Source organism: Mustela nivalis, assembly GCF_964662115.1.
Source record: "Mustela nivalis genome assembly, chromosome: 15".
NCBI classification, from domain to species: domain Eukaryota; kingdom Metazoa; phylum Chordata; class Mammalia; order Carnivora; family Mustelidae; genus Mustela; species Mustela nivalis.
In genome coordinates, this window is record NC_139034.1 from 22,425,521 (window position 1) to 22,451,168 (window position 25,648).

The 25,648-nt window shown below is 37.3% G+C and overlaps 1 protein-coding gene across 3 annotated transcripts in view; it reads right to left on the bottom strand.

Annotated features, from left to right (window-relative positions):
* The window catches only part of TRPC4 (transient receptor potential cation channel subfamily C member 4), a 214,278-nt gene that overhangs the window by 96,962 nt on the left and 91,668 nt on the right, over positions 1-25,648 (bottom strand). For all 3 annotated transcript variants that reach the window (XM_082700394.1, XM_082700395.1, XM_082700393.1), the window contains exon 3: positions 16,965-17,483. In XM_082700394.1, the coding sequence (XP_082556520.1) occupies positions 16,965-17,483 (519 nt within the window). The remainder of the gene's footprint in view (positions 1-16,964; positions 17,484-25,648) is intronic.

Consider the following 25,648-nt stretch of genomic DNA (forward strand, 5'->3'; position numbering starts at 1 on the left):
CACAGAGCCTAGGTGGAAGCTGCAAGGTGTCAGAGGGCTAAGCTTTGGGAGTCACAAAAAGTCGTTTCTGTTGCATTCTTTTGGTCAGGCAGATAGCCAAGGCAGGCTCTGACTAGAGAGAAAGATAATTACATGGCACCTCAATTTGCAGCTGTCTTTCACATCAAGCTTTTAGAAATGATGGATAAAAAATTATCAAGGATGACTCAGATTTTTAACATGACTTACTGGGAGGACCTCCTACTTGACAGAGATGACAGAAGAAGGACTAGGCTTAAGAGAAAGATAACGAATTCATCTTTGGATAATATAAGTTTGAGACAATAGTACAGAAAAAATTGATTTAAATCATGATTAAATAACACAAGATTTTATAAAATCCATGTTCCTTTGGTATCTATTCTTTGTCTTTTTTCTCTCATCTCCACTTCTGCCACATCCCCTAACATGGGATTCTTTACTCAGCACGCCTCTATTCCAAGCAGAGGACTTACTCTGGACGCACTGGACTTAGAGTCTTCATCATGTCAGACAAGATGATACTGTGTAGACAGGGGCGGAAGACAGATAAAAAATAATTAAATACACACATAAATAAAATGATTTCAGATTTTCTTATGGGTCAAGAAGATAATAACATTGTGATAGGAAAGGAAACAACGAAGGACAGGGGAAGAAGACAGTAATTCGAGTAGGTTTTCTGGAAGTCTTCACTGAGAAGGTGATAATATGAGCTGAGATGTGATAAAGAAGCCATCCACACATAGCAGGCTGCAGGGAGGCTGTGGGGTGGCAATGAGTGCAGAGGACCAAATCCATGATTTGCACATGACTTTTCTTCCTGGAATGCCTTTTTCTAACCTCTTTGCTTGGATGGCTCCTAACTTTCCACTGAGGTTCAGTTCGGGCACTTTCTTCTCCAGGAAGGCTTAGGTGAAGTTAGGAAACTTTTCCAGGCCTCTCAGAAGGCAGCTCCGCCATGGCTTCCATAACCAGCACACCGTGATAGCTGTTTACTTGTTTGCTAATAATCTGACAGTTGAAGGTAAGACTTTTGTCTTTGATTTGGGTATCACCGGCGAGTAGCAAATAGTGAGGGCTCTCTTCAGTGAGTGAGTGAGGACTAAATAAGGAAGGAAGAAAAGGAGGGAAGGAGGGACGAAAATGAGGGAAACATCAGGAGCGTCCTTACAAAAGGAGGTAGCGTATAAAGTGTTCGTGAGATCTGGCTACAGTGATATTTTTAGTTTATAGTCAGCATTTTCTGCGTGGGTGAGTATGTTAGGGCACACACACACACGGACTTTATTATCTAAGCAAGAGTAAAATTCCAGGTTCTAGGAAGCTTCTAGAAGAAATCTAAACTTGGCCTAAGGCTTGCTGTCATCTCATTCTGCAGGCCTCGGTTTTTGGCACAGGAGAGACATTTGTGGAATTAATTATACCTGGAGAGAGAAAGGGCATCTCTTGGCCAGAGCTGCCTAGCTCCTTCCACTAGCCTCCTTGTGGGTTTATGGCCAACAAGATTTCCAGCTACCCGTCCCCCTCCCCCCAGGAGATAAAGAGGAGAATGTGACAAAAAAGTTTCCAGGAAGCATGTCCCACAGCCGCCTGGCAAAAATCACTGAGCTTGGAGAATGCCATGGAGAAAATAATAGTGTCTATCATTTAAAAATAAAGCAGTGGTCAAGGGAAAAGCAGGTCTTTTTACAAACACGCAGAGAGCTGACAACAGGGTAGCTGGAATCCAGAGGAAGGTAAAAAAAGTAAACCATGGAGGAAAAAAAGCCTTGTTTTTTTCTGTAGCTGCCGAGGGCAAGCCACTGTGTGCTCTAAAAGCTGAAGGGAAAAAGGAAACAGAATGAGACACAAAGCCCAAGTACACAATCCTGTGTGATTGTTTTACCTGGATTATCCGTACATTTAACACAGCTTCAGAATCATGGATCATGAAATTATAGCACTAAAAATTATAGCATTAAAAATCTCAGAGTTTTACTCTAGGTTTGTTTCCAAGAAGTCCAACGATTTAGAAAACCTGACTATGCCTCCTATGGTCAAAGGAAAATGAGGGGAAGGATAAGCTGAAATGTTTCCTCTCTGACGCATGATTTATCCGGGATCTAGAATAGGAGTTTATGTCTTAAAACCATCAAACATTTCTTGCAAACAGTGTTTCTGTTTTATAAATGTCCAAGACAATCTATTGGGCTTTTGTAATTTTTTTAGGAAACAATGTGAATTGGAATAAACTGTTAAACGGGCAATTTCAAAAATTGGTAAATCTTAATTAATTTTGCTTAGTGATCAGAGACAGAGAAAATAGACCATTAAATAACAACCCAGGAAAAATAACCCTCAAATGTAAATGTAAATTTTGTGCAAAAAAAACCAAAAGAAATGATTTTTCATCATTGACAAACTAAATGATTGCATCTAAACAATGGAAAACAGGTGACCTTCTTGCTACTCTTGCTTGTCAATAATCACGGAGGCAGAAATACCAATTTCATACAGAAAACTAATTCATTTGCAGACTGAGAGAAGGTTTTCAATACACGGTGGATTTTTCAAAGATATTATCATTAACTTAATGTTTTTAGTTTAGATCTGTGGCAAAAGAAAGCTACATCAGAAAGTGTTGCTAATCCTGTGGGTATATGCATTTTTCTCAAGTGAATGGAAGAGTATACTTCTGAAAATAAATTGCTTAACCCTTTCCTTTTTGTACTTTTTTTTTTTTAAGATTTTACTTATTTATTTGACAGACAGAGATCACAAGTAGGCAGAGAGGCAGGCAGAGAGAGAGGGAAGCAGGGTCTCTGCTGAGCAGAGAGCCCGATGCGGGGCTCCATCTCAGGACCCTGAGATCATGACCTGAGCCGAAGGCAGAGGCGTTAACCCACTGAGCCACACAGGCGCTCCCCCTTTTTGTACTTTTTTAAAGCATTATAAAATATAGGAATGAATATGTTTTGTATCTAATTTAAAATTAAGATTAGTTATTTTAGGTTTGTAAGGTATTAATTGATCACTTTCTAATGAATGCAGTTTCAAAGGATACATATATACAGCATTTTGGACATATACAATTTCATGTTTAATTGTGGCAAAAAACCCAACCACTTTCAGATATGAATCAGGAGAAAGTGGTTTCATGTCATTTAATTAGTTGTAAACAAAACAAAACAAAACCTCATGGGGATTTGAATTTCAAGCTCTAAAAACCAAGTGTTAAATTAAATGCCTAATGACCTGTCATAATTTCTGTCAGTTGGGCTGACAAGTCCTGAGCAGGTCTATGCTTCATCCATGACACAGAAGCAGGTCCGGGAATGTTTGGTCCCTAGTGGGAGGCTGGGCGGAGGCATTAGGGAGTCTGTGATCCATGTTGCCTTTGCCGAACAACAGCAAGCGTGTGTCAACATGCCTGGAGCACGGCGAGGCAGAGGCCCCGGAATCAGTCAGTGAGTGTGCTCTGGAGAAGAGTGGGAGAAAAAAACTATGCTAGAGGAATGCTTCTTTTTACAACTTTTATAAGTCTCGTCATCATCTGTATCACTCAGTGTGGCCTCATGTATTCGAATCCTACTGTATCTTGGCATTTTGTTATAAGAGCTGCTGTGATATCAGTTCCCAATTCTGAGGTGTAGCGGGATAGAGGCATCAAAGCCTAAACTATATTTAAACATACGACCCAGAAGAACAAATTCAAGTCAAGTATATAGTATGCAATAAGAGATACTTTTGCCAGCCTATAATGGAAGCATTAGAATATGGGTGACCTTAAGAGTTGAGATAAAACTTCTACAATAAACATTTTTGATGAGAATATATGTTTTAATATAAATGGCTCAGAGAACTGACTCTACCAATAGACTAAGGATAAACTTATCTTTGATATTCAAAAGTGTAATGTGACCCATGAGGCTTAGATGAGCATTCATTACAAATATTAAAACACTAAATGACAAAGTCAACCCTTTTAGCTGCATCATATACAAAAGAATCGTGTATAGCATTTTCCTGTACATGTGTAGTCTTTCATATTAGGAGTCTATGAGGGGATAAGCAAAAAGAGTGACAATAATAGTAATAATAAATAATAATAGTTGGCTATTATTTCATGGGTAAATACGGCAGGAACTTGCATTATCTTGAAAACCAAAACAAAAACAGAACAAAAAATGACACAAAAAATTCTTCAGCGGTGCTGTAGGCATCGGGCAGGAGGAGGTAAGACTAAAGGCAAGGAGTTCCGAAACAACACAAGAAAAGAAATAAAGAGCAATAAAGCTGCCAGAACAAGAGAAAGCAACAATTAATTTTGACTTGGGAATATGTTGAGGGAAGGCTTCCCAGAGACAGTGGTATTTGAGAAGAGATCTGAAGGGCATAAATGTTTTCAAAACAGTTCAAATCGGAGAAGAGAAGAAAAGAGGAGGAACATGGTAAGTAATATCAAACTGAATTCGAATAAATAAGTACATGTTAAATTACTAAACCAAACTAAGGCAAAGGCATTATCAGCTTTCCTGAGATAAATGAGTCTCCAAGTGTCTTCAGCAGAAAGATCTCAGTTATGGAGAGGAATAGTGTCTGCAGTACTTTTTCTTATTTTTCTCCCTAAAAGTACTCTCTTTGCCATTCTTCTAGAACAGTTATGTGATGTCCATGAGACAATGTCTCTATAGTATGAGATATTTTCCCCTCCAAATTATTCATATTTTGATGTGGAATTTACCAGGCACAAGAAAATTATGAAAGGTATATTTCAGACACCCCAGATTTGAACAAGAATGAAAAAAATGGAAAACATTAGACTAAAAGACAATCAATGGGTCAATAATAATAATAAAATGATAATAGTTGGTCAGCTTCTCTGCCTCGTTTGTCCCAAAAGCCAAGCTTTGCGTGGCTGCAGGCCAGCCATCAAAATCTACTGGATCTAAGAGGAGAAAGCCATTGTTGGCCAGTGCCATCCCAAGGTTCTGATACAAAAGCCAGGAAGCAACATTAACATTGGTTTCTCTGTGATTTATTCATTTTTAATCTTTATTTATTTATTTGACAGACAGAGATCACAAGTAGGCAGAGAAGCAGGCAGGGGGTGGGGGAAGCAGGCTCCCCACTGAGCAGAGAGCCCAACGCAGGGCTCAATCCCAGGACCCTGGCTGGGATCATGCCCTGAGCCAAGGCAGAGGCTTTAACCCACTGAGCCACCCAGGTGTCCCTCATTTTTAATTTTTGAAAAAAATTTTTGTTTGTATTGTTTGATGAAGATAGGTAGTGGTACACCTGCGAGGGTTGGTAGTTTCCAAATAAATTCATACACAGAATGCTGTTTTTCCTCAATTGCTACCACAAGCACAAAATGACATCTGACTACAGATCTCCAGAAGGAGCTTCCCACATAGATTTCAGGTAGATAAAAAACATGAGTGCATGTTTTATTCATTTTTAATATGAAATTCATACAGTCGCAAGTTCAAATTGAAACATTTATTGCTTTTCAAATAAAATTTGAATTAAAAAATTCTGTCATGATTAACTTATCAATAAATAACTTATAGAAAACAAAACTTATGAAATAGAGGTAAAGTCTAGCCCTAGGCAGTTTTACGAAGACGAATTTCCTTTGTTTCTGCTCCATTTATTATTTAACTGCTCCTCCCACTGCCCAACACTCTTCTGCCGCCCTCACCTTCACCTCTCCTTGTCTCTCACCTGGGGCATCCCCTGGTTGTATTAGGGCTCTATTCTCCGTGGTTCTCCTGGCCCCTAATCTACTCCCTATGTCTTCTCTTTCTGACAGTAGGTTTGGTTCTTGACTCCATAGCAAGGAATTTTGAATAAATCAAGAAACTGAAACCATAAATTTTGAGAGATTTTAAGAGCTTTGATTCTGGAATATTTGGAATCAACTGAGTTCACCATGCAGGATGATCGATGGCATCTGATGGACAGGAATCTCTTCACATTTCTCTCACTGCTCCATTGACAAGATAAACAAAAGATAAGAAGGGTATGAATAGTGGGCTGTTTAGACGTTGGTTTTTTTCTCCTCCCTCTTTAACAACTCCATTAATTAATTTATAAGAGAGAACCTAGGTTAGTACCAAAGTTTAAAATTAATGTTGCAAGGCTGCTGCCATACTTTCACAAAAGAGAAAATTAAATTGAAAAAGATACGCTGTTGACTATGTAGAGTTTTTTTTCTAACTTTAATTTGAAGAACTATAACGAGATTGAATTGTAGTGCTTCCACACAATAATGTATTTCACTGCTTTCTATTATTATTCAAGATCTAAGGTTCTTTACTGTGGACTAGTACCTTCACAATGTGGACAACCATGTGTAACAAACTAGGTAAAGTCTTTGCTGTGAACATATTTAAGGAACTCATCAAGGTCTCCAAATATATACAATGATTCTGCAAATATTAGGCAAGAACAGTGACAGCATGGAAGTGATATTTAATGGCCATAAACTCTATATCGGCCAAAATTACACCAGGAGCCAAGGCAAGAGTTACCAGTTGAAGATATGTCCTCAATCACACCTCACTTTTATCTAATCCACAGGAGGAAACTGAGTTCCGAGGGGGTGGGTGCTTGGTTCTGGCTTTTTTTTTTTTTCCCCCATTTTCCTTTGACACTCTTCATTTTGAAGAGTAACACTAGAATGGGGTGCTGACTTCTACCCCTCGTGAAGAGGACTTTCCCTGCTCTCTTTTCAGAGTGAGACTAAAGAGATTACTCTTTGAAGAAAAAAAAATAAAAGTGGGTTAAGAAAGAAAGGAAAAAGAGACTTTGCACTCTTTGAAGAAGGCAAATGCTTTATCACAATGCAAAAACTAAAAAACAAAAACAAAAAAACCCTTCATGTCGAAATGCATGGCTTAATTATGAAGAAGCTGAGTTATGAAATAAACTCACACACTCAGCTGACCTTGGCTAGAAGTTGTGCTTGGATCAGATTTACCTCGTATTCACCATGAGGACACCTAGGTGGAGGCAGTAGCGGATACAGCAGGTTTTGTAGTTAAGTATTAATAGAAACAATAAAATCCTTCTGCCTATGCCTATAAAAACATCCATGATATTCAATTAATGCAGGCCTTTCTTTTTGGATGATATTACAGAATTACCAGAATAAGTCTGTAATCAAGTTCTCGCAACATGAATTGTTTTAATATTGGAATTCATAAGAAGGCTTATGGAATTCATAAGTAGGTAATTAACCTAAACACTGCAATTTAATCAGACAAAGAAACATGCAGGGAACCGTCCAGAATTAAGAGATTCTGCAACTTCGGGTATGTTCATATTGAACACCTTCTGCCTTTCAGTACAGAGTTATGACTGGTAAAGATGACGGCTGTGTTCCTGATACTCCTACCGGGAGGAGAAGGGCGAAATGCAACAATACAATGCAAAACAGAATGTGTGGAAGGAGGGCATTTATCCCAGAGATTGTACGGAGGGGGACTGCTTCATGGAACCTCCCTATCGGAGGGGAGACCTGATATGAGTTTGGAAGAGTGAGTGGGACTTAGCCATGGAAAGATCAGTAAGAAGCCATTCCAAAAACGTAAGAGATGGACCAAAGACAAACCACAAACTTTTTTAAACTAAAACTGGGAGAACTTCTGGTAAAAAGACATAGGGCAAGACATTTATGCTAACGCAGAGTTTCATTTAAGACATGCGATCTTGAGGAGGAGTCAAGATGGCGGAGAAGTAGCAAGCTGAGACTGCTTCAGCTAGCCGGAGATCAGCTAGATAGCTTATCTAAAGATTGCAAACACCTGAAAATCCATCGGCAGACCGAAGAGAAGAAGAACAGCAATTCTGGAAACAGAAAAACAACCACTTTCTGAAAGGTAGGACCAGCGGAGAAGTGAATCCAAAGCGACGGGAAGATAGACCCCGGGGGGAGGGGCCGGCTCCCGGCAAGCGGCGGAGCAACCGCGCACAAAATCAGGACTTTTAAAAGTCTGATCCGCTGAGGGACATCGCTCCAGAGGCTAAACCGGGGCGAAGCCCACGCGGGCTCAGCGTGGCCTCAGGTCCCGCAGGGTCACAGAAGGATCGGGGGTGTCTGAGTGTCGCAGAGCTTGCGGGTATTGGAACGGGAAAGCCGGCTACAGAGACAGAGCCGACAGTAAGCTCACAGCTCCGGGTTACCTTGAACCGGTCGCAGGCTCGGTGAGCTCGGAGCGCGGCCGGAGGTCAGGCAGACGGGAATAACTGGGCGCTGTTCTCTGAGGGCGCACTGAGGAGTGGGGCCCTGGGCTCTCGGCTCCTCCGGGCCGGAGACCAGGAGGCCGCCATTTGTGTTCCCGTCCTCCGGAACTCTACGGAAAGCGCTCAGTGAACAAAAGCTCCTGAAAGCAAACCCGAGCAGATTACTCACCCCGGCCCCGGGTAAGGGAGGTGTAATTCCGCCTGGGGCAAAGACACTTGAGAATCATTACAACAGGCCCCTCCCCCAGAAGATCAACAAGAAATCCAGCCGAGACCAAGTTCACCTACCAAGGAGTGCGGTTTCAATACCAAGGAGAGCAGCAGAATTCCAGAGGAGGAGAAAGCCAAGCACGGAACCCATGGCTTTTTTCCTGTGATTTTTTTTGTCTTGCAGTTAATTTAATTTTTTCTTTTTCATTTTTTTTTTTTCTTTTTCTTCTCGCCTTCGGGTAAATTTTTTTTTTTTAACTGTTACCTTTTTCTTTTTTAACGATTTTTTACTAGTTTATCTAATATATATATTTTTTCTTTTTTACATTTTTCTCAGGTGTTTTCTTTTTTTAAAAAAATTTTTTTTTCTTTTCTTTTTTTTTCTTTCTTTCTTTTTGAACCTCTTTTTATCCCCTTTCTCCCCACTCACGATTTTGGATGTCTTCTAATTTAGTTAAAGCATATTTTTCTGGGGTTGTTGCCACCCTTTTAGTATTTTACTTGCCCCTTCATTTACTCTTATCTGGCCAAAATGACAAGACGTAAAAATTCAACGCAAAAAAAAGAACAAGAGGCAGTACCGAAGGCTAGGGACCTAATCAATACAGACATCGGTAATATGTCAGATCTAGAGTTCAGAATGACAATTCTCAAGGTTCTAGCCGGGCTCGAAAAAGGCATGGAAGATATTAGAGAAACCCTCTCGAGAAATATAAAAGCCCTTTCTGGAGAAATAAAAGAACTAAAATCTAACCAAGTTGAAATCAAAAAAGCTATTAATGAGGTGCAATCAAAAATGGAGGCTCTCACTGCTAGGATAAATGAGGCAGAAGAAAGAATTAGTGATATAGAAGACCAAATGACAGAGAATAAAGAAGCTGAGCAAAAGAGGGACAAACAGCTACTGGACCACGAGGGGAGAATTCGAGAATTAAGTGACACCATAAGACGAAACAACATTAGAATAATTGTTTTCCAGAAGAAGAAGAAAGAGAGAGGGGAGCAGAAGGTATACTAGAGAGAATTATTGGGGAGAATTTCCCCAATATGGCAAAGGGAACGAGCATCAAAATTCAGGAGGTTCAGAGAATGCCCCTCAAAATCAATAAGAATAGGCCCACACCCCGTCACCTAATAGTAAAATTTACAAGTCTCAGTGACAAAGAGAAAATCCTGAAAGCAGCCCGGGAAAAGAAGTCTGTAACATACAATGGTAAAAATATTAGATTGGCAGCTGACTTATCCACAGAGACCTGGCAGGCCAGAAAGAGCTGGCATGATATTTTTAGAGCACTAAACGAGAAAAACATGCAGCCCAGAATACTATATCCAGCTAGGCTATCATTGAAAATAGAAGGAGAGATTAAAAGCTTCCAGGACAAACAACAACTGAAAGAATTTGCAAATACCAAACCAGCTCTACAGGAAATATTGAAAGGGGTCCTCTAAGCAAAGAGAGAGCCTACAAGTGGTAGATCAGAAAGGAACAGAGACCATATACAATAACAGTCACCTTACAGGCAATACAATGGCACTAAATTCATATCTCTCAATAGTTACCCTGAATGTGAATGGGCTAAATGCCCCTGTCAAAAGACACAGGGTATCAGAATGGATAAAAAAACAAAACCCATCTATATGTTGCCTCCAAGAAACTCATTTTAAGCCCGAAGACACCTCCAGATTTAAAGTGAGGGGGTGGAAAAGAATTTACCATGCTAATGGACATCAGAAGAAAGCAGGAGTGGCAATCCTTATATCAGATCAATTAGATTTTAAGCCAAAGACTATAATAAGAGATGAGGAAGGACACTATATCATACTCAAAGGGTCTGTCCAACAAGAAGATTTAACAATTTTAAATATCTATGCCCCCAACGTGGGAGCAGCCAACTATATAAACCAATTAATAACAAAATCAAAGAAACACATCAACAACAATACAATAATAGTAGGGGACTTTAACACTCCCCTCAATGAAATGGACAGGTCATCCAAGCAAAAGATCAGCAAGGAAATAAAGGCCTTAAACGACACACTGGACCAGATGGACATCACAGATAGATTCAGAACATTTCATCCCAAAGCAACAGAATACACATTCTTCACTAGTGCACATGGAACATTCTCCAGAATAGATCACATCCTCGGTCCTAAATCAGGACTCAACCGGTATCAAAAGATTGGGATCATTCCCTGCATATTTTCAGACCACAATGCTCTAAAGCTAGAACTCAACCACAAAAGGAAGTTTGGAAAGAACCCAAATACATGGAGACTAAACAGCATCCTTCTAAAGAATGAATGGATCAACCGGGAAATTAAAGAAGAATTGAAAAAAATCATGGAAACAAATGATAATGAAAATACAACGGTTCAAAATCTGTGGGACACAACAAAGGCAGTCCTGAGAGGAAAATATATAGCGGTACAAGCCTTTCTCAAGAAACAAGAAAGGTCTCAGGTACACAATCTAACCCTACACCTAAAGGAGCTGGAAAAAGAACAAGAAAGAAACCCTAAGCCTAGCAGGAGAAGAGAAATCATAAAGATCAGAGCAGAAATCAATGAAATAGAAACCAAAAAAACAATAGAACAAATCAACGAAAGTAGGAGCTGGTTCTTTGAAAGAATTAATAAAATTGATAAACCCCTGGCCCGACTTATCAAAAAGAAAAGAGAAAGGACCCAAATAAATAAAATCATGAATGAAAGAGGAGAGATCACAACTAACACCAAAGAAATACAAACTATTATAAGAACATACTATGAGCAACTCTACGGCAATAAATTTGACAATCTGGAAGAAATGGATGCATTCCTAGAAACATATAAACTACCACAACTGAACCAGGAAGAAATAGAAAGCCTGAACAGACCCATAACCAGTAAGGAGATTGAAACAGTCATTAAAAATCTCCAAACAAACAAAAGCCCAGGGCCAGATGGCTTCCCGGGGGAATTCTACCAAACATTTAAAGAAGAACTAATTCCTATTCTCCTGAAACTGTTCCAAAAAATAGAAATGGAAGGAAAACTTCCAAACTCATTTTATGAGGCCAGCATCACCTTGATCCCAAAACCAGGCAAGGATCCCACCAAAAAAGAGAGCTATAGACCGATATCCTTGATGAACACAGATGCAAAAATACTCAACAAAATACTAGCCAATAGGATTCAACAGTACATTAAAAAGATTATTCACCACGACCAAGTGGGATTTATTCCAGGGCTGCAAGGTTGGTTCAACATCCGCAAATCAGTCAATGTGATACAACACATCAATAAAAGTAAGAACAAGAACCATATGATACTTTCAATAGATGCTGAAAAAGCATTTGACAAAGGACAGCATCCCTTCCTGATCAAAACTCTTCAAAGTGTAGGGATAGAGGGCACATACCTCAATATCATCAAAGCCATCTATGAAAAACCCACCGCAAATATCATTCTCAATGGAGAAAAACTGAAAGCTTTTCCACTAAGGTCAGGAACACGGCAGGGATGTCCATTATCACCACTGCTATTCAACATAGTACTAGAGGTCCTAGCCTCAGCAATCAGACAACAAAAGGAAATTAAAGGCATCCAAATCGGCAAAGAAGAAGTCAAATTATCACTCTTCGCAGATGATATGATACTATATGTGGAAAACCCAAAAGACTCCACTCCAAAACTGCTAGAACTTATACAGGAATTCAGTAAAGTGTCAGGATATAAAATCAATGCACAGAAATCAGTTGCATTTCTCTACACCCACAGCAAGACAGAAGAAAGAGATATTAAGGAGTCAATCCCATTTACAATTGCATCCAAAACCATAAGATACCTAGGAATAAACCTAACCAAAGAGACACAGAATCTATACTCAGAAAACTATAAAGTACTCATGAAAGAAATTGAGGAAGACACAAAGAAATGGAAAAATGTTCCATGCTCCTGGATTGGAAGAATAAATATTGTGAAAATGTCTATGCTACCTAAAGCAATCTACACATTTAATGCAATTCCTATCAAAGTACCATCCATCTTTTTCAAAGAAATGGAACAAATAATGCTAAAATTTATATGGAACCAGAAAAGACCTCGAATGGCCAAAGGGATATTGAAAAAGAAAGCCAACGTTGGTGGCATCACAATTCCGGACTTCAAGCTCTATTACAAAGCTGTCAGCATCAAGACAGCATGGTACTGGCACAAAAACAGACACATAGATCAATGGAACAGAATAGAGAGCCCAGAAATAGACCCTCAAATCTATGGTCAACTCATCTTCGACAAAGCAGGAAAGAATGTCCAATGGAAAAAAGACAGCCTCTTCAATAAATGGTGCTGGGAAAATTGGACAGCCACATGCAGAAAAATGAAATTGCACCATTTCCTTACACCACACACAAAAATAGACTCAAAATGGATGAAGGACCTCAATGTGCGAAAGGAATCCATCAAAATCCTTGAGGAGAACACAGGCAGCAACCTCTTCGACCTCTGTCGCAGCAACATCTTCCTAGGAACAACGCAAAAGGCAAGGGAAGCAAGGGAAAAAATGAACTATTGGGATTTCATCAAGATCAAAAGCTTTTGCACAGCAAAGGAAACAGTTAACAAAATCAAAAGACAACTGACAGAATGGGAGAAGATATTTGCAAACGACATATCAGATAAAGGACTAGTGTCCAGAATCTATAAAGAACTTAGCAAACTCAACACCCAAAGAACAAATAATCCAATCAAGAAATGGGCAGAGGACATGAACAGACATTTCTGCAAAGAAGACATCCAGATGGCCAACAGACACATGAAAAAGTGCTCCATATCACTCGGCATCAGGGAAATACAAATCAAAACCACAATGAGATATCACCTCACACCAGTCAGAATGGCTAAAATCAACAAGTCAGGAAATGACAGATGCTGGCGAGGATGTGGAGAAAGGGGAACCCTCCTACACTGTTGGTGGGAATGCAAGCTGGTGCAGCCACTCTGGAAAACAGCATGGAGGTTCCTCAGAATGTTGAAAATAGAACTGCCCTATGACCCAGCAATTGCACTATTGGGTATTTACCCTAAAGATACAAATGTAGTGATCCAAAGGGGCACACGCACCCGAATGTTTATAGCAGCAATGTCCACAATAGCCAAACTATGGAAAGAACCTAGATGTCCATCCACAGATGAATGGATCAAGAAGATGTGGTATATATACACAATGGAATACTATGCAGCCATCAAAAGAAATGAAATCTTGCCATTTGCGACAACATGGATGGAACTAGAGCGTATCATGCTTAGCGAAATAAGTCAAGCAGAGAAAGACAACTATCATATGATCTCCCTGATATGAGGAAGTGGTGATGCAACATGGAGGCTTAAGTGGGTAGGAGAAGAATAAATGAAACATATGGGATTGGGAGGGAGACAAACCATAAGTGACTCTTAATCTCACAAAACAAACTGAGGGTTGCTGGGGGGAGGGGGTTTGGGAGAAGGGGGTGGGATTATGGACATTGGGGAGGGTATGTGCTTTGGTGAGTGCTGTGAAGTGTGTAAACCTGGTAATTCACAGACCTGTACCCCTGGGGATAAAAATATATGTTTATAAAAAATAAAAAGTTAAAAAAAAAAAAAAGACATGCGATCTTACTAGAAAATCTTACATCATTATTCTGAAGTCAATAATTTCTAAATAATTTAGGAATATGTTTCATAAAACATGACCTATGATTTCAAAGAGTTTATATGAAAGTAAAACCTTATTCTTGATTTAATAATGCTATTAGTCACCCAGTATTACTTTGCTTTGGAAAAATTGTTCAACCCAAAGGAAATGTCTTCTTCACTATTGAATGAAAGATATCCCAGAACAACTCTGTAAGAATTTTGTTTTAATTTTACCCTCTATTATCATTTCAAAAGATGAAAAGAGAAAATGCAAATGCAGTGTCTTTTAAAAAGCGTATCTTTTAAAAGGTATTACTACTTCTTTTTTTCTTGTTACATGTTACGTGTTTTTAGCCACCCTTCATCCTGTTGTGTCATTAAGGATGATCAGCCTCCAATTCCCACAACTGCATATTCGCAAAAGGTACAAGCATCTTGAAAGAAGTCTTAGAAATGATCAAACGCTTTCTATAGCTTTCCTTCTGACACTTCTAAGGACTCAATTTGTGGCTTTTTGTTGAATAGGCTTTGAAGTTAAGCATGCTTTGTATATTCCTGGAATATACAAAAAAACCTAAGCAAAGAAAAAAAGTTTAGTAGGAATGAATATTTTTAGGAGTTCAGAAACAAGACTAAGAACAATATAGATTTAACATTTTATGGTCTCCCTGTAATAGACTATCAGCTCTAGGACAGAGCCACACCCCCATGGAGTCCTAAGTGCTCTGAGCAATCCCTGGCATGTGTTTGGTAAAAGACATGTTCAAAGAGTTAATGAATGAAGAAATGAATGAATGAACAGAATGTATAAAAATGATTTGTGGGTAAAAATATAAACATATGTTAATATGTAAGAAATCTGTACTACTTTTTTTTCTTTTCGGTCTTAGACAAACTTTTGACAAGAATTTGGGAGCTTCGTTTGATTAAATGTCACCGTAGTATTCCATTCAGAGAGTATGGTAAAAGTCTCAATGAGCATTTTGTTCCAGTGCTTTCACAAAAGTCATTGTGGCAAAGACAAAGTTAAATCGGTTCTGATATCCGGACCCATATCAGGGTGGGCATAAAATGGAGCTAGGTTCGTTCACTAACTGCAGAGCGAACAAAAATGCAACAGGTGAGCAAAGCCAGTTGTAGCTACTGCGTTCTTTCTTTCATTTTGTGGATTTCTGCATCCTGGGAATTTCATCTCACTCACCATTCACAGGATAACATCAACCCTGGACAGATTTATCATAGGAAAAGACCTTTGTAATTACTGTGCCAATCCCTTAAATCTCTTTCCCCACAAAAAACTAAAGAAAGAAAAGCATAATACTGGGTTAATAACAGATACTTGAGAAGAACTAGCTCAAATTCTAAGCCACATCAGTATCTTACCTCATTTTATCCACTTTTTCTTTTTTTTTATTTCTTAGATTTTTTAATTTTTAAGTAATCTCTATACCCAACGTTTGGCTCAAACTCACAACCGGCAGTGGAGTCACATGCTCCACAGACCGAGCCAGCCAGGTGCCCCTCATTTTATCAGTTCTAGTACATGCTATTACTTTAAATGTCATATTGAGTACATAAAAATCTCTAATCAAGTAAAGTTTTTCATCATTTTTTATAGTTGTGTATTAAAATTATTCTAGTTCTGTTAAAATATTAGTTCCCTGAGCCCTAAACACAAGAAGCTAATAAAAAAAATTAGTTGATACTGTTGACAGGGCTCCAACTAACATGTGTAATCTGGAATCAGAGGGAATGCACACAAAAGGAGCTGTTTCCTTCATTGTTAGGGGAAAAGATCATTTCAACTAGTTTCAGTCTCCAATGACAACTGGCCAAAAACTACAGAAAAAACTCAAGGAAGTAAATTCAGGTAGCTTGATCCTTAAATATTTAGTAAGTAGCAGTAGACAAAGCAGCCAAAGCTAATGTAGAAAGATTAGGGCCGACTGCAAAAAAAAAAATGAATACATTTTTATTCAGAAGTCTCTTTTATTTTTCATCTTTCCTTACATACTTTTCTCCAACTGATTTCCTAGAATAGATAATTACTATAATTCAAGAATAAACATAGAACCCATATTTTCTGAGGATGGAAGTAAAATGGATTTTGGAGAACTCACTTAACTCAGTGATGGAAACAAAAACAATTATGCTAGGTGATGAGCATGACAGCTCTGAGTTTTCTTTACTTAATATTCAAATCATGGAAATTTCATGAGAAATTATAACTCTTCTGCAACTAGGCATCTTTAATCTCTTATTCCTGACCAATCAAGAGACTAAGCCAGATGTGAGAGGTTTCAACACTTTCATCTGTTGTTGGACTAATATTTTTTCTTTATTAATAACTTCTAATAATGTATTTTATTAGCATAAGGACTTATAATTTACTAAAGCCTTCACACACATCCACACATTTTATACTTCTACAAATTTCCGAGGAATATATTTTATATGTATAAATAAATACATAATAACAAAATATTATAACTATTAAACAGAGGAGGAAACCAATCTCAAAGAGATCTGTAAAGGAACAAGAGTTACAAATGGTAGAACCAGAACCTTCAGTGTGGAGATTCTAAAATTCATCAGTTTTTCCATTTTACCACAGTAAATGTGTACATCTTAACACATTTGCCTAATGCCATCACCAGTTATTACGCCATTTCTTGCCGTTCTTCCTTGTGTTTCGTAATTATTAATCTGGCAAACCATAAATATCATTCACTTCCAGATAAGTAGAAAAGGCTCTAAAGCCCAAACATAATTTCAGAGTATCGGTTGACGTCACTGTGATTAAATCATATGATATTTTGATAAAAAGGTCTGGCAACACTCACCTCTTTTTGACGGTACTTTATGGCCAATTTGAGTCTGGCGAGATCATTTCCACTTTGTTCTTCTATAAGGCTACTGTCATCTCTGTAATTAAGGATGATTTCCAGTTCTCTGGAACTCCTTGTCTGATCCAGTAGGTCCTTCGCAAACTGTTTGCACTGTCGGGACAGCTCCTCATACTCCGACTTGAATTCATTTTCCACTTTACTCAGCTCCTGAAGCTCCCAACTTAGCTGAAAGGCTGTGAGAAAAGGATCTTCACTTGACAGTGCGATGAGGGAGGGGCTGGCCAAGGCCTTGTAGATGTTGAGTCTGGAGCGTGAGTGGCGGAGGCTATCCACGTCCGAGCTGGAGACGCATTCCACGCAGTTGCAGCGGACCTCGTGGGGTCTGGGCACAGAGACTCCTTTCTGAACTAGAAGCTTGATTATTTCATAATTATTTGTATGGGCTGCCAAAATGATTGGTGTAATGTCTGGAGTGAATTCAGAGAACTGCTTATCAAGGAGTATGGGAGGCACCTAGAAAAAAGAAGAAAGCCGAGGTGATGAATATTTATTCATTTGTTCAAGCCAGTGAATTTCAAACAGCGTGCTAGAGCGAGGCTGAACAAAGTTCATAAATCTTTGCCAAGATTTTCTGCAGGAAAGAGATGGCTTTTTTTTTTTTTTTTTTCTGCTGAAAAACAAAAGAAAATTCTTGGAAAAAAAAACTTTCCAATATAATGACACATTATATTGTCCAATCTCCAATATAATGACACATTATATTATTATATTTGTTTAACCTGAATTTTGACATTTTATGAAATCTTAAAATAAGTGACTATGGGAGGTCTTTACTTCGTAAAAGACTTTCTTCTCCCAACTTATTTTCTGACACCCAGTCTTTGCTTTTCTTTCCCCAAGGTGTGGACTCCCAAAGTAATCCAGAAATACACTGAATAATAGTTAATCATTTATTTTAACCCAAGCTTTTCCTCTACAAGAGAAGTCTTTTAGCTCTTCAGTTGCTTTTGTTTGTTAAAACCAACTCAATGATTAATGGTGGCAGCAGAATGTAAGAAGGCTAGCCTCCTGCTTTCTGCTTTCATCTAATACTTTATGGTCTGTTTTCCAGAGGACCACAAGTGCTCCGTCACCATTGTATCAGAAATAAATAAATGGTTCTCAATGAATCAGGTCACCGGTGTGTTCATGCGCCATTTCCTTTGGGTTTTTCTCTTGGAATGGTAATGACAAAAATGCTGTAATAGTCACTATTTAGTGGACATTTGCTAGGTGCCTTAACCCTCACAATTCTTCACACTTTCTAGTTGGGAGCCTTCAGTTCGTTAAGTGCAAGACCCAGTGTTTGCACCGGGGTCCTCCTGACACCTGAGCCTGGGCATATTCCACCACACCACACCACTGTCCAATGTTTGGTTTAATAGTTCTTCCTGCGGGCATAAAGAGGCATCTATGAAAATAAGTGCTGTATAAGGATAAGTTAAAAAGACATGGTAGAAAAAATGATGACCCATGTACTGTATAAAATACACTGTAAACTAAAAAGGAAACCATAAAAGGATCGAAAGCAAAACAACTACATAGAGAAAAACAAAACTCATATGAAACCTTAATTAGACTATTTATAAGTAGAGATATATCTTTATGAGAATAATTAAGCCTGTGTGCTTCTTAACCTATTTGACCATTTAGAATCTCTATTGGGGGCGCCTGGGTGGCTCAGTCCTTAAGCTGCTGCCTGATCCCAGGGTCCTGGGATCCAGCCCCGCATCAGGCTCCCTGCCCCACAGGAAGCCTGCCTCTCCCTCACCCACTCCTCCTGCTTATGTTCCCTCTCTTGCTGTGTCTCTCTCTCTCTGTCAAATAAACAAATAAAATCTTTAAAAATTAGAATATCTGTTTGTTTTATAAGAAACACTCCTTAAAGAATAATGAGATTTAGTTATCTATTTAAAGGTTATTTAAAATATATGCAATCAGTTGATAAAAGATAGTACCTACTTATTATAAAATTCGGAATAACACTGTTGAGGTAGCACTGTATGTTCAAGCAGGATCAATACATACCTCATTACTTTTTAAGTAACTATCTTACATTTTCAGTATTACATAGTTGAAAATTTAACTATGTATTTATTACAAAGAGAAAAATGCCCCTAGTTAAAATTAAACAAGAATTAATCTTTTAATTAACTATATTTCAAGGTTTTCAATGGCAGACATGAAGAAAAACAAAAACAGCATAATAAGTTCCTGCATTAAATGTATATTTAAGAGATAGCTGCAATTTGGAGGGGTTTTCTGGATTCAGTAGAATTTCACTCTAGATTTCTGTAGTTCTTAAAGCTATTTTAAAAGTTATTTTAATTAAAAATAATTTTAAATTTATTAACCATAAAATGCAACTTTGAAGAATATTTCAGCAAACTTTTATGAAAAAATAAGTATAATATGGCCATATTAAAAAGCATTTATATTTCAGGAGAATGTCAGTGTCATAGTATTAGAAAGAGAGATGGCTAAATAACTGATAAAATATACCAAAAATAGATACTCTGTTCATGAGTCTTAATAGTCAAAAAATCATTGTGAATTTTTAATTCTTTAAATATATGGATGTCACTATATCTTTTATAAGCATTTATTTTAGAAAATAATCTTTAATGAAACTTTTTTTTTTTTAAGATTTCATTATTTATTTGACAGGGTGGGGGAGGAGCAGTAGGCAGAGGGAGAGGGAGAAGAAGGTTCCCCACTGACAGGGAGTCTGCTGTGGGTCTTGATCCCAGGACCCTGGAGTCATGACCTGAGCCATAGGCAGACGCTTAACCAACTGAGCCATCTAGGCGCCCTTGAAAGAAACTGTTTTAGCTATAATATAATAATTCAGTGGTCAATAGATAACTATTTTTTAAGTTATGTAATTTTAATTATCTTAGAGTTACCTCTTACTCTAAAATGTGTTCTAAATTCAATAATATATTATATGTTGTCTTTACCATTAGTTGTTTGACAACCAGCTCAACAGGGACCAGAACCTGGGCCTAAGACATGCATAAACACTGACGTGTGCCTGCTTAGCTGGCTGGTCAAAGGCACCACAGACTCCTGCATGAAGGACCTCTAAGGCCAAACAGTCCCCAGGGTCCAGCAATCTTTTTTGTAAATTCCATTCTGCATAATATTTTGATTTATGAAGACAGCACAGTTTATTTAATATTCTCTTATTGATAATATTTGTGTGATTTACAGTTTCTACTTGTAGCTAAGAATACAATTTCTATGCATATTTTTGTCTGTGTCTGCTAATACATATCTAAGAATGCAATTTTGGGTCAAATATTTTTCTTAAGCAGTTACAGCAATTTTCAAGACTACCAGAAATTATACTTAGTATTATCAATTATCTACCTATTAGTTTATATATCTACCTATTTGTTTATGCCATTCCTTATGTCAAAAAATCATTTTGAATTTTTTATTTATTATCAAGGTTGGCTGTTGAATTTGCTAAGGCCTTTTCCATGGAGATGATTATATAATTGAACCTCTTACTCCTAAAAATGTGGCTAATTAAATAAATCAATTTTTTACTATTGAAACATTCTAGCTTTCCTGAAATGAATTCCATTTGCTTAAATGTGTAATATTTTTATTTAGAATTGTTATACCCATGTTCATAAGTGAGATTGCTTTATAATCTTTACTATGCTGTCTTCATCAAATTTTGGTATGAATACTGTGTTTGCTTCATAAAAAAAACATGTAGATTCTCTCTTCCTTTGGAATACAGGGAGATGTGCCATTCAGAACTTTCTTATTTTTCTTTCTTTTTTTCTTTTATGATTTTATTTATTCCTTTGAGACAGAGAGTGCAAGCAGAGGGAAAGGGAGAGGCAGACTTCCCGCTGAGCAGGGAGCCTGATGTGGGACTCGATCCCAGGACACTGGGATCATGACCTGAGCCGAAGACAGATGCTTAACTGATGGAGCCACCCAGGAACCCCTCAGAGCTTTCTTCAAGAGAGGATTCACTGCCTACCTGGCAGTGCGTTAATAGACTCCAGCTGTCTACCTCTTCAGGTTCTTCCTCAATTTTGGAGCCCTGGACAGTAGACTGAATAAGTGGGTTGACAAGGACCTAGCTATTTCCACCCAGTACGGGACATCTCTAGTAGGTAATTTTTCTCTGAGTTCCCCTTTACACTGGCAAGGATTTTTGTCAGTTCTGGGTCATGGTCTAATGGCTTCCCCTTCTCAATCTCGCTTTCCTCCCTTTTACTTTCAAAATGTTATTTTTCCAATAAAACTTTTGCAATCATCTCTTTTATCTGCCTCTTGGGGCACCTGGGTGACTCAGTCAAGCATCGGCCTTTGACTTAGGTCATGATCCCGGGGTTCTGGGATCAAGCCCCCATGTCAGGTTCCCTGCTCAGCGGGGAGCCTGCTTCTCCCTCTCCCTCTGCTGCTCCCCTCTGCTTGTGTTTTTTTCTCTCTCTCTTTCTATTTTTCTCTCAATCTCTCTCAAATAAATGAATTAAAAAAAAAAAACTTTATCTGCTTCTTGAGGAATCCAAAATGTGATCGATCCATTTTCCATATTGTGTGGGAAAAAATAGGTGACACTGAAATTATTTGATCTTTGAAAGTTCAAAATTATAATGTGAAAACCCTGAGTGCCTGCTATTCTTTTATGGGATACTCAATAACGTTTCCTATTTATTGCATAATAAATACCTTGGCTTTTCTATCAATAATAGGGTCTGTTAATAAAAACTGCATTTGGGGGGAAGTTATTGAGTTCATCTAGTTTCATTTAGAAAAGGCAGTTTTAAATGTGCAGGAATTCAGGAAATGCTAGGCTTACAATGTCCCTCCTGAGGGATCGACCGTGGGACAAGACGATGGGGAAGTGAGGAAAGGACAAATGAGAGGCGCTAAATGGATGGAACAGTTAATCAAAGATCAATGCAAAGGTAGGAAAATATAAATTTCTAAATGTTCTAAAAAGAAAGAAAGAACAAGAGGAGAGATTGAGAGAAAGGAAGATGTGGAGCAAAAGGCTCTCTACTTAACCAGCTAATAGAACAGAAGCCTTGGTAAAGCAAAAGGGGGACATGAAGGTTTTATAAAAGGTATTAATATAAAATACAAACTACTCTAAATAACCAGAAAATACAAGTCTTGAGGACCTTTCATTCTTTCCCGCCACTTTGCAAAGATAAATTTTCCGAAATGATAATCTCTCAGACAATTCCCTTTCTTAACATACTCCCATGGCTTATAACTATTTGATTTAATATTCACTTGTCCATCAATCAGTGAATATTTATTGACTCCATTGTCTGGTGCAATGTTAGACTCTGAGAAATTAAGAAAAATGAAGGTAAAACAGTCCACGCCCTCACACAGAAGATTGCCATACTTGACACATTCCCAGATCTCTCAGCAAAGTGAATCAAATGTTTACTAACTTACTATAAATCCAGCACCATAATAGGTACCATGCGAAATACTCAGAAAAACAAGAAACAAGTGTTTGCAACAGCATATCAGATGCTCACCAAGTTTTTAATTGTTCTGAAATTTTCCAAGTGCTCGCCAAAATCTCAGGATAGTGTTTCTGCTTTATATTCTTTATAATGGGGCAGTAGAGTTAGCATAAACTATTAACTGTAAAAAATATGTTGTAGATGTTAAGAATTATTTGGTGACTTTCATTCAGTATTAACAAGAATTTAGTACTCTGCAACATTTTACTTTCCTTAACAAGTATCAAATATACTGGGAACAGAAAAGTGCAGATTTAAATGGTTTTTATGGAAATGTTAGAATATTGGGGCTGCTATTCTTTTTTCCACTTAATGAAGTACCTAATGGTATGTGCTGCAGACTATGATACTCGCTGTGACTGTCATTTCCTGGGTGACGTCATGGAATCAGATTTCTGAGTTTTCCAATGAGTAACTGAAACCAGCTCCAATGCAAAGGACCCAATCACAGTCAATCACAGAAGGTGAGAGAAAATGAAAGGTAAAATACGCCCCTCAGTTTTTTGCTCTGGTAGCCCAGGCATTTGTAAGTTGATACAACTTTGTTATCTATTAAATATTCAGAACTTTTTAAAAGTCAGCAATGTAAGACATTGGATCTCAGAAACTTTTAGAAAATTCAGAAAATGAGCTTGCTTCCCCTTTGTCATACTTCATTTCTAACCAATCTACTTTCTGTCCCAATAACTCTTCTTTGCTTTACTATCTTCAACATGTAACTCACTCTCTCTCTCTCTCTTTCCTTTTGTGGTTCCAATGTTATGGGTGAAGAGCAAAGCTCCCAACATTAAAATAAATAAATAGGTCATTGTAGGTACTCAGTAGCTATTACCTAAACATGATTTTGATAGAAAAATAGGTGTTTTTTTCAATTTTCTTTTTTAATTTGCCATCTGGCATATTTAAGGACAGATGTGAATATCATGAGCCTGTAGATGAAAATCACACCATACGTGACTTTTAGCTGAAGTAAAATCTATAGACATAAAAGCATTATACCCTGACAAATATACAAGCATAAAAATATATACTCACATCATTAATAAACAAACAACACACATACATGCCCTTTTTTAAATATAAATTCAAGTGGTTGAATGGCATATTTCACTTAATATCCACAACAAAGTAGAACATGCAATTAAAAGAGTATCCAAAAACCAAGGAAAAGTTGTTTCTTATATTGCAAAACTGGAAGGATCTCTGGTCTAAGCTCTATTAATGAATATTTGTTCAATGCTTTTTTGTCAACCTTACCATAACACTAGTTACATTATTAATGGAATCATTTTCATGCCACATAACATTAAAAGTGATGAATACAAAGAATCCATTAACTTGTAAGTAGATTGCTTTTCTCAAATTTATTAAAAATCTTCACCTTGAAGTGATTCAGCACCAATCTGAGGCATATAGCTTAAAGTCTAAAGTATGATATTCTACCCAAATATAGAAATGTCTCTTTGCCACTAAGATAGATGTTTTTGAACTGTCAATACTGAAATTTAAATTTCTAGGAGAGAAATTCATCCTAGAGTAACATTCATTCAATTTAAGAGTACCTATTTCCTCAAATTAGCATTTATTATAGTGGATTGTATAAAATGAGTAAAAGAAATTTACTTGTATTACAATATTTAGAGTGTCCTAAATCACTGACTAAATAGATCTACATTCTATTCTGGCTCTACTCTTAATTAGTTAATGAGCTTGTGAATTCCTCCTAATAAATCTGCTGTATGAAAAACAATATCCCAACTCTAACATAAAATTTCTATGGTTCAATCACTTTAAAAAAATTCCAGTTGATGGCACAATAATAGAAAATTTATGAGGCTTTTTTTTAAGTGCTTCAATAAAAACTTGTTGAATTCTTTAGTATCATCTTGCTTTTAGCATCAATATTTTTATCTAATGTATCAAAACCTTCATTTTTAAAAACTCAGGATTATAAATATTAAATTTATCTCTTTCATATACTCAGTCTAACTCAAATCAGCATAAGGGAGTTTCAACTCAGAGTTATGTTTAAAAATTCATTAGATATCGGTTATTTAGAATTTGAAATTTTCACACACCACACCCACATGCATGAAAACCAAATAGTTGTCATATGAATAAATACATGAATGAATAAAGAGACAGATGGATGAACAAATGAATGGTTAGATTACAATCTTACCTAAACAAAGTCAACTTTATTACTTTAGGCCCATACTCTTGCCTGGAAAGACTAAACAGAATTCAAAATTCTACTGTGCAGAAAAAGAAATTCCCTTTGCTTTTGGTCTCAGCACAGGACGAATGATTTATCGATATGTTCACAGCTGATCTATAAGAGCAAAGACTCTTGTGCTTTCCCCTACTTCTGAGTGGTTGAAGTCTTGAAGACACTAATAGTTTGATCTGACTTCTAATGAAACCTTAATCTAGAAAATAATTGCACAAAACAGCTTAACAGGAATCAGACACTATTATGCACATATGACTCAAAATCAGGAGTTCTCCAGTTTTCGTGTACCTCACAAAATATGGAGCAGGTTGGGGACCCTTATTCAGAAAGAAGAATGTTTCTAAACATAAATGCATAGTATTATATAGCAAAAAGTACTTAAATATATTTAAAATCTATTTAAAGACAAATACGTGATGTAGTAACATATATTCTTTTCTATTGATGGATTAAACACAAAGATCTATTGGCAGGTAATTAGACTAATTTTGAAGTAATGACCAACATGTAAATATATCAGGTATATGGTAAAATGGTAATAGGATGGGAAAATACCTATGATTTCTGCTATTGACAAAAACATGAGAATTTCTAGCAAAACTAAATTTTTTGGCTTATGTTCATAAACAAAGGAAAATATATATTCCATTTAGAAGTTAGTAAAAATAAAGATGTGGTGTTTTTCTTCCATTTAATCTTAGTTCACAGATATCCTTGAATTTTATCTATTGCATCCCGAAGTTAAGATCTTCAAGTCTGGCTTAATTGGAATTGGAAAACTCAAATGAGAATTTTAACTAGAAAGCATTAACCAGAGAGTTGTTTCTTAGGAGAAGTAATTAAAGAATTTGAAAGGTGTCTGGAAAGAAAAGAAATCATTTTTTTGGAAATAA